The following is an 8963-nucleotide window of genomic DNA, read 5'->3' as shown; positions in this document are numbered from 1 at the left end:
ACATCAAACTTTCGTCCTTAATTACTTACTGGAAGATCAAGTCGTTTCGTATTCGAGCACAGCAGTTGTTGCAGCAGGAAATCTTGCACCACCTGGGGCCCACCTCACCCCCCCCCCTCCCTCCCACCATCTGTCAAGGGTAGAAATCTTGGTGGTGGTGGAAAATAATTTTCACAACATAAAAGTTTCGGCTTGGCCACGGGTTTGAAACCCGGTTCGTCTGACGTGTCCTTATACCAAACGATTTTTTAAATTATCCTTTGGCTTTTTGTAAGGAGTTGAATGAGAAGAGCAGGCGAAAAGGCATAAGAAAATTAAAATAAATCAAGCGTAAACGAATATTCACCAGTGCCACGTGAGCACGGTTTTTGAAAACTGATTTGATCCTTTTGCCCTCTTCTGCATGGCATTGTCGACGACTTCTACACCACTTTCCGGCGGGGAAGGGATGGGTCGATACCACTCACTCACTTCGAAAAGTCGCGGCTTTTCTGCTGGTTAATTGCTTTCCACGCTTGAACGATGTCCAGGATGCGTCGTGGTTGTCTTTTGTCGCTAGACAAAAATCTCACTCCTACCCTGGGCACGGATGTACTCCTGTGAATGAGGTGGGTGGTGAAAAGATTCTCATTAAATTCCACAATAATGTATTAGGGTAACAGGGTAGGGTGAACAGCTGCAGAGAATATCGGCCCCAAGGATAAATTGGGGATAAATGTAAAACGTAATCGAAGAAATTAAAAAAAAATCTGAGGAGAAGATAAAGCAAACTAGAATAAAAAAAATAAAACACAGAAAAGCACGGTTTTGGGGCGGGCAAGGTGTGAGGTTTAAATTATAGTAATCTCTATTTTTTGCTCGAAATGTAAAATTTGGTTTATTTTTTGTCGCACACTGTAAGCAGATGTTCGTCTCGTGTCGGGGTGTTTTTTTTTTCTTTTACTACTATCTTCGTTGTTTTCCGTTCACTCTCTCCCTCTCTACAACGTGACCTAACTCGCGAGCTAAAATAATAATAATTATAATATGATGCTTAAAAAATAAACTAATGCCTCTTTATCGTGGTGCCGGATGTCGATAGAATGTATGTATGTGTGTGTGTGTGTAAAAATGCATCTGACTGCTCAAACTGATCAGCAGAAAGAAAACGGAAAAACGCAAACCAATATTTTCCTTCCTTGGGGTGCCATTTTGCGGAGCATTCATCAATAGCCAATTGTATGGGTCCGGAGTCAGGCCCGAAAAACCAATTGCAGTACAAACTGATTCACTTTTCTTGTCCTCTATGTGCTATTAACCTTATACCGGAATGATATCTACTAACTGAACAAAAAAAATTAACGCCGGTAGCTTTGAACCAAGCCAAAGGTCGATTTAAAGCCCCTAGGTGTACGAGAGGAGCTGGCTATCCACGTAGATGAAAGCCTAAAAGTCATCTTATGCCAGAAAAAAAATGGAACAAGATGAGGTAGAAGAAGAAACATAGAAACATACAAGACATACGAATAAATGCCACTGGTTATTGGTTTTCATTGCTTATCCTTGCTTATTAGAACTTTTTAGAGTAAGCATACGATAACTACACAAAATGTAAAATAGCCTACAGGACGCTAGGAGGGCGCATAAACGTGAATTAAAGCATCGTTGACAGTACGAATAGGTGACGGAATCAAGAACGTCGAAATGAACGAAACGAAACAGAAAATATTAAAAACACAGCATGGCTCCACTATGTAAAGTGAACCAAAGATTGTTCAATTGTACAAACACGCCTACTAGAATTTACATCGTTTTTTCACAAATAAGTAGATCGATAAACCATTAAGCCTAGCGTACCGTGCTAATCTCAATCATTAAAGAAAAAGGGACAATATTAATAGGGCCCCCAATTAATTGTTTGCTTAGCTACGTATAGTGAAACATATTTAGTAGTTCCGGAAAAATATTAAAGCTGCTTAAACTTTTCTTCTCGCTAACCGTAGCCTGCTTGTCGTGGAGTGTCCTAAACTGGTGGCATAACCGTTGGTGTCTGTTGGACGGTTCAACACAAGTTGGAAGAAAACAAAAATCGAATCGGAGTAAATTGAAGAACTGAAAAGAACGCAAACGAACGGAGAAAACGGGATACTGCCACTGCTGCTGCTGCTGCTGCTGCCATTGCTGAAGGGTGATTGACCAATGCTCAACGGACAGTTGAGGTACGCGCCCTACCTAGTAGAACTGATTGCCATGGATCGGCTGACCGTGATGGTGGTTTTGCAGGTGGCTGTTGAGGATCGACTGGGCCGGCGAGGTAAAGAGAGACGGAGAGATGGCGCCACCGATCAGCTGATGCTGGGCCACGTTTTGCGTGGAGGTGGCCGCGCACCCGATCGGAGGTGTCATGGCGAGCTGCTGGGCCGTGGTGGACTGCTGCTGTTGCTGCTGATGTTGGTGCTGCTGCTGTTGTTGCTGCTGATGATGCTGCTGATGCTGCTGCTGCTGGTGATGGTGTTGGTTCTGCTGAACGTTCGAGGACGACTGGAGACGGCCCGTGCTGGAAATCAGACCGGGATGAATGTTGGGTTGATTACCGCTACCTCCACCACCTCCGATCGCCATCAGGTTCGTGTTGATGATCGTCGACGACATGTCGACCTCGCCGAGCCCATTCACCGTGATTCCGTTGACGAGGTTGACCGCATTTCGAGCCCCCTGGGCGTCGAGCTGGCTCCAGTACGCTTCGCTCGGTGAGGTCGTGTTCGAACCGGGCGGTGCTGGCACCGGAGCGCCCGTGTAGCGGAAGTACGGATTCTTAAGGTCGAGCGTGTTGGAGGAACTTATCATCGTGCCCTCGAGCTTCAGGTCGATCTCGACGTCGTAACTCTGGCGCTGGTTGGCCGCGAGCACCACCTTTCCCGACAGTACCTGACCCTGTTTGACGAAGATGGGCGTCTGCAGTAGACAGCGCACCTGATACCAGTGCGTCAGCGGCTCGGTCGGGGCCGTCGAGAGCCAAATCTGGGCGCAGGAGCCACCGAACTCGACATCAAACCAAAACGCCAACCCGTGGCAGGTGCCCGTCTCGAGGATGTGAAACTCGACGTCGATCTGGATGCGGTGCAGGTCCTTCTCATCCGCGGTGAGAAAGTTTGTCGTGTGCCGCACCGACTTTGCCATGCAGATGCGTATATCGAACGTGTCGACGATCGGCTGGCGGAAGTATTCCTTCATGGCGGCGTCACGCAGCGCCACCAGATTCACGCCGTGAAACTCCGTCTGCATCCAAAAGTTGGCCTTATTGTATTGCTCCATGTAGAGCGCCTCGTCGGTGAACGGGGCAACGTGCAGGTCCCCGCGGGACGGATACATCTTGCCTTCCGGTTGCTTGAGCCACTTTTTGCCATGCAGGTACGTCTCGAGCATCCGTTCGTTGTACAGCATGTAGCCCATCGGCTCGGAGATGATCACATCCACCCGCTCCGGCAGCTCAATCTCTTCGATCTTACCCGCAATCACGATGATCTTGTCCGACAGATGGTTCGAGCTGACCAGCTGCTGGGCGTATTGAGCCATATTACTGGCCTCTACGGCGTACACCTTGGCAGCGCCGGCTTGGACGGCGAAGAACGACAAAATGCCTGCAGATAAAATTATCACGCGAAGAACAAAGAAAAAGTAACAAAAACAAAAACATGAGCGATTGTAAATACAAGTCTTGCCCAGATTAAAAGGAGGAGGGAAAACAAATAAACCTACCAGACCCGGCACCAACGTCGAGGACTACTTTGTTCTGAAAGTCCGGCGCGTTGTTGTAGATGGCCCGCTGGTACGTACTGGTTCGCACAAAGTCCTGCATCATGTTCTGTTGCTGCGAGAGATAGCCGTAGAACTGGAAATACTGTGACGCGGACGAGTCCTCCGTGCGCAGGTTGAATACTGAGTTCACTTTGCCGGAAATTTTCTGCAGCAGCGCCCGGAACTGGCCGCAGTCAGCTTTGGAAGCGAAACGGATCAGCACCAGCTCGCCGCCGATAATGAGCAGATGCGCCGTGCTGCCCCGGTTGAGGTGCGTCGTGTCCGACCCATTCACTAGGAACTCCTCGAGCTGCCGTTGCCCGCCGCCACCACCGCCTTCCTTCACTATCCGCAGCGTCATCCCCTGCGGGTCGTACCCGCACACGATGGTCACTTTGTGGTCGTACTTGGGCACCAGCTTGTCGCTGTCGTCCATCGCGAGGACGCTGCATCCCTGCAACCGTGCTAATTGTTCGCTCATATTTTACACTGCTTTTCCTTTTGTGTCGCGCGGGGTGTCTGCACTGCTTTCGGCGTTGGCAAAGCGATGGATCGAGCGGGTTTCGCGTCACTTGAACACGTTCGTTACAAAGATAGGTTCGTTTCGTTTGACCACTTTCCCTACATTGTTTTCTTAAGCTTAATACCACAAAATAATTGTTTTCCGCTCGGACGCAGTTTTACGTGTCGCTTTGCAGACAGACGAGTTGCTTCTGACTAGTGTTGGCAGAATCGGGGTCCGAAAGATTTGAAGATTCGATCCCCAGATGGATTCTAATGATTCGAATCCCATTTGCCGGTTCGGATCAGATTGGATGCGATCGAGGTGAGCCGTATTAGTCACGTAACGAGTCGATATAGAGACAATGTGATTGATTTAAGTTTACTCGACTCAAACGCTGAAAGGAATGGATTTGACATAGATTAAGTTTTTTGCGCAATTTGTAACTTAGGTTCGAGAAAAGTTCATGAACCAATTTTTAACAAAGAAATACAGTAGAACGTCGATTATCGAAGGTGTTGTAGCATTACATTCAGCCTACAAAGTGACAATGATTCGAACCAGGACCTGATATTCACTTTTACCGGATTTCGAATCCTATCACTTCCTTTTTCTTGGCTTAACGACCTTGTTGGTCATGCCTGCTCCGTGGCCTTTTGACGCTATGTGTACGTAGATAGTCAGTCTCCTCGTACAGGGGAGGGTCCGGTCTCGGTTGAGATTCGAGCCCACACCGTCGAGGTGGTGAGCCCGGCGCTCATGGGCAGATTTTCTAACCGGCGCTACCGCACGGCTGTCGCAGACCCCTATCACTCTTCTTTGATATTGTACGATATACCCACCACTAGAACGAAGCAGCATCTTCGACAGCTGTCATGGCGTCATAACGCTGTCAACAAATTTTGTTTGTTTACTGTTTATGTTTTAATGCAGCAAGCGGTGTACACTTTATGAAATACTTTGCGAAGAAAAAACGAATAGTGTAATGAGAGGTTCATCGTAGTAATGAAAATTTTCTGGCAATTCAACATCGTAAGAGCATACCGATCCAGCAAAAATGTTGCAGCTGTGCTGTCGAACATGTCTTGAGCCAAAGTTGTTCAGTGAGCTACGGTCTCTTTTCGATACGTACAATGATTTCGTTTTACGAGACGCCTTGCAGGAGTTATTCCAAATTAAGGTAAACGTAACCAAAATCCTAGTCGATAAAACGCTGCTCTGATGTTCTACTGTTCCATCTCAGGTTCAACAAACCGATATGCTTTCGACTATTTGCAAACAATGCGTATCAAATTTGTGTACTGCTCGAACTATTCGTAAACAGTTTCTTGAGGGGAACTACAAGTATCGGCAAATGATTAAGTAAGACATGATTGTTTCTTATATTCAAAATTCCAGACTAACATTCGATTTATTTTTCATGTCCTCACCTATTTGATCGTAGTACGGACATTCCGGAAACGAATGATTCTCTGGAAAATAAGCTGCCCGTCCCTACGGCAAGCAACAGCCAATCACTACCTACGGTAGAAAGCACAACACAGGAAGACTTCGAAGTAACATCAAATAGAAATCCATCCGATATCAAATCGAAAGTAAAGTGCGAAGAAATATCGCAGGATTCCGATGATGAATCTGTTGTGTATGTGCTGGGACGTTTCGACAAAATTGACGAGAAAAACATGCAACTCTTGGACTATGAAATAGAATTGGTATCAAACAAACCTAAAGAAGCCGCGCCTGAACGGTACGAAATTATCGAATACGAACAAAGTGATTCAGAGGAATGTAGAACGGAGAGTTCTTATAGTGTACACCCAGTGACGAGGGACGAGGAAAATGTCAGTAAAGATATTGAACTATGTTCGGAAAGCTCAGAACCACATTATATAGATACAGGTACTTTCAACAATGTGCAACAACATGAATCTGAAATCGAGGTAGAGTCAACAAATAATACCACAGCCGATTTGCTAGTTCAGTATTACTGCGAGAAATGTGGCAAAATCTACGAGCATAGCGAACAGCTGGGAGAGCATATTGTATCATGCAAATCGATACGTGCCGCAAAGTCATGCGAGGAACAGGTATCTAAACCTCAACATTACACTGAGGCAAAACCTTCAGGAGAAGCCATAACTACCAGCCAAATGTGCTCGAAAACTTTCACCCGAGAGTCACAACTATTAAAACACGACAACCTTTGCCATCAGAGGAAATTGAAAGTCTCTCCGCAAGATTCCATCCCGGATTCAGGAACCGATGTGAAAACGAAATCGAAAAATCGGAAATCATTTCAATGTCGATTTTGCCCGAAAGCATACAACGCGTCCGCGGCGTTGGTGGGTCACGAAAACATGCACACCAGGCAGCAGAGTTTCTTCTGTTCGGTTTGCGATCGATCGTTCGCCCAGTACACCAGCATGCGGCGGCACATGAAGATACACGACGATATAAAACCACATGAGTGTGACATCTGCCACAAATACTTCCGGCAGCGTACGGTGATGCTGGCACACCGAAGACGGCATACGGGCGAAAAACCGTACGTGTGCGAGGTGTGTCAAAAGCCCTTCCGTGATCACAGTACGTTTTCGAAGCACCGGCGAGTTCATCAACTGAAACCACTGAGTTCAAATATATATGCGCGTAAGAAAAACATGGATTTTGCATTGGATAGTTAAATAAGAAAATAATGTTAAAGATGTACATAATTTTACTATGAATTTAAAAAATATGATGAATTTGATTTCTTAAAACCACATGCTGTCGTATTTAATCGTGCTGTAAATATGTGTTTGGAATAAATCTTTGAATAACCTTGAGTTCTCTTCAAACATCGACCAAGTGAAGTTCTTTCCATAGCAAAAGTCAAATCTTAGCATTTCTCTTAACGTTATTGCTTTGGATACTTTCAATTACAGTGGTAAGTTTCTTTCATGTTCTATTGCTTATTTCTTTATAAATGCGAGTCGAAAATCTGTATTGGTAGAAAATGTTGAATTGGCTATAATTGATAAAAAAAAATAATGAAAAAATAATAATAATTGTTAGTTTGTTGGAATAATAGAAATAGTTTGTTCAAAATGTATAGTTAACATTTCTCATGAGAAATTGTCCATGCAGTTGTTCAATACTCTCTACCTACACGCTTTTATAAGATTTTCCAGCACCTAAGGCACTCTCCACGGGAAACCATAGAAACCAGCCATAACAACGCTGGAAGTGTACAGCATCACTACAATAGACCGTTATATACTAATGGAACAGCTGTTGTTAGTAAACACCTTTCATTCAACAGTGTACCGGATCCGAAGGAAAGTGTGTCAGCCGATTGTAAACCACCCCAGGGGCCGATCGAGTGGCTGCTGTCCGTAAACAAACCTGTTGCTTGCTGGGAGCTTGTCTGGAATGTGAGGCTGCGCATACCCTCAGCAACGCTCCTATGGTCCTAGCGTGCAACAGGTAGCTTTACGCATTACGCACCGGATGCTTGCAAACATTTAAGGTAGGAACATCCTAAATAGAATATTTTTCAATTTTCATTCCAATTAAGCTCTAGAATCAATTGCTTAAAAAGTAATCCAAGCAGCGTGTGCTATAAATAACCGCAGTATTGGAAACCAACCCTCTCCATAGGGAAGCAACCGGATGGGTCTGGAAACCGGAGTTTTCGTAAACAACACGCCGCACAGGCGCACAACCGGGTGTTCCACAACGGCCGAGTGGTCGGGAAGCTGAAAACAAGCCAACCCCCTCTGGCGATTAACGGTTCGCCATTTTTGCACGCATTTGTGCTCATCAACTGTTTCGCTCTCTCAACGCTCAGTGGAAATCAACTGGAGGCCTTTTGCCAGGGACTGTCGAGATGCGGGATATGGTCAGTGCAGAATCTGCCGTCACCCGGAGTGCGTGCTCGGTCGGAGTTGGCGCTCGTCCTTCCTTGTTGTACTTGTTCTTGTTATTTCTATTGCTGTTACAGTGTTAGCATCTCCACCCAACTTAAAATGTCTTCCCATATTCGTTTGGTGTGCAGTGTTTGATTAAAATTATTCATCACGATCCGATGCGATGATGATGGCATAGGTGTGATACCAGATGGCATCCCGAGCATTTCCCGTTGCGAAAGATGAAGGCGTGATGAGAGCAGTCGGATGTGCTTCCAAGATGGCAGCCGTAGTGATGATGATGGGCTGAAAAATCTCAGTTCACAAGCGATCGATAATGGTCCAGTGGCGAGATGAGCCAGGAGGTTTGTGTTTGTGTGTGTGTATGTGCGTATGGGGCACTGAAAATGGATGGAAATTGCTCCACCCTGCCAAGGGAACCATTTTCCCTTCCTGTTGAAGATGGCAAACAGTGTGAAGATTCAAGTTTTCTTTTAGTACTAACGAGTGAGTGCTGCACAAACGTTCAGCAGATTTGTGCTGGGTGCGGTTAGAAAGAGCCCTCGTCGTTATCGCGGAGGCTGGGTGCTTTGTTTTTTTTTTTGTTTTTCCTCTTTTGCCATATTTCTCTCAAACTGTCATCGCCATCTTGGACGCGTAGCGTTTTATTCATACACGACGGGTGAACGGGTACTTGCGAAACGAGAACGACCGCAAATATAACGTCCACCACGGCCACGACGACGGTGACGGGCGTAAGTGCGTCCGCGTCGCAGAAGAAAAAGAAAAGCAGCAAC

General features: G+C 45.9%; 2 protein-coding genes across 2 annotated transcripts; one reads left to right on the top strand and one right to left on the bottom strand.

The window, feature by feature from the left end:
- Window positions 1-2122: 2122 nt before the first annotated feature.
- Window positions 2123-4460, bottom strand: LOC131288537 (histone-arginine methyltransferase CARMER). Its single transcript, XM_058317676.1, has 2 exons — window positions 3739-4460; window positions 2123-3620 (listed from the first exon to the last, which is right to left on the bottom strand). Exons 1-2 carry the CDS (start codon window positions 4256-4258, stop codon window positions 2212-2214), a joined length of 1929 nt encoding a protein of 642 aa, XP_058173659.1. The 5' UTR covers window positions 4259-4460; the 3' UTR covers window positions 2123-2211.
- A 765-nt stretch (window positions 4461-5225) lies between these two features.
- On the top strand, window positions 5226-6993 carry LOC131284502 (zinc finger protein 732-like). Its single transcript, XM_058313362.1, has 3 exons — window positions 5226-5459; window positions 5523-5641; window positions 5724-6993. Exons 1-3 carry the CDS (start codon window positions 5337-5339, stop codon window positions 6961-6963), a joined length of 1482 nt encoding a protein of 493 aa, XP_058169345.1. The 5' UTR covers window positions 5226-5336; the 3' UTR covers window positions 6964-6993.
- Window positions 6994-8963: the final 1970 nt, after the last annotated feature.

This window comes from Anopheles ziemanni, chromosome 3, assembly GCF_943734765.1.
Source record: "Anopheles ziemanni chromosome 3, idAnoZiCoDA_A2_x.2, whole genome shotgun sequence".
NCBI classification, from domain to species: Eukaryota; Metazoa; Arthropoda; class Insecta; order Diptera; family Culicidae; genus Anopheles; species Anopheles ziemanni.
This window is presented reverse-complemented; position numbering and strand designations above follow the sequence as displayed.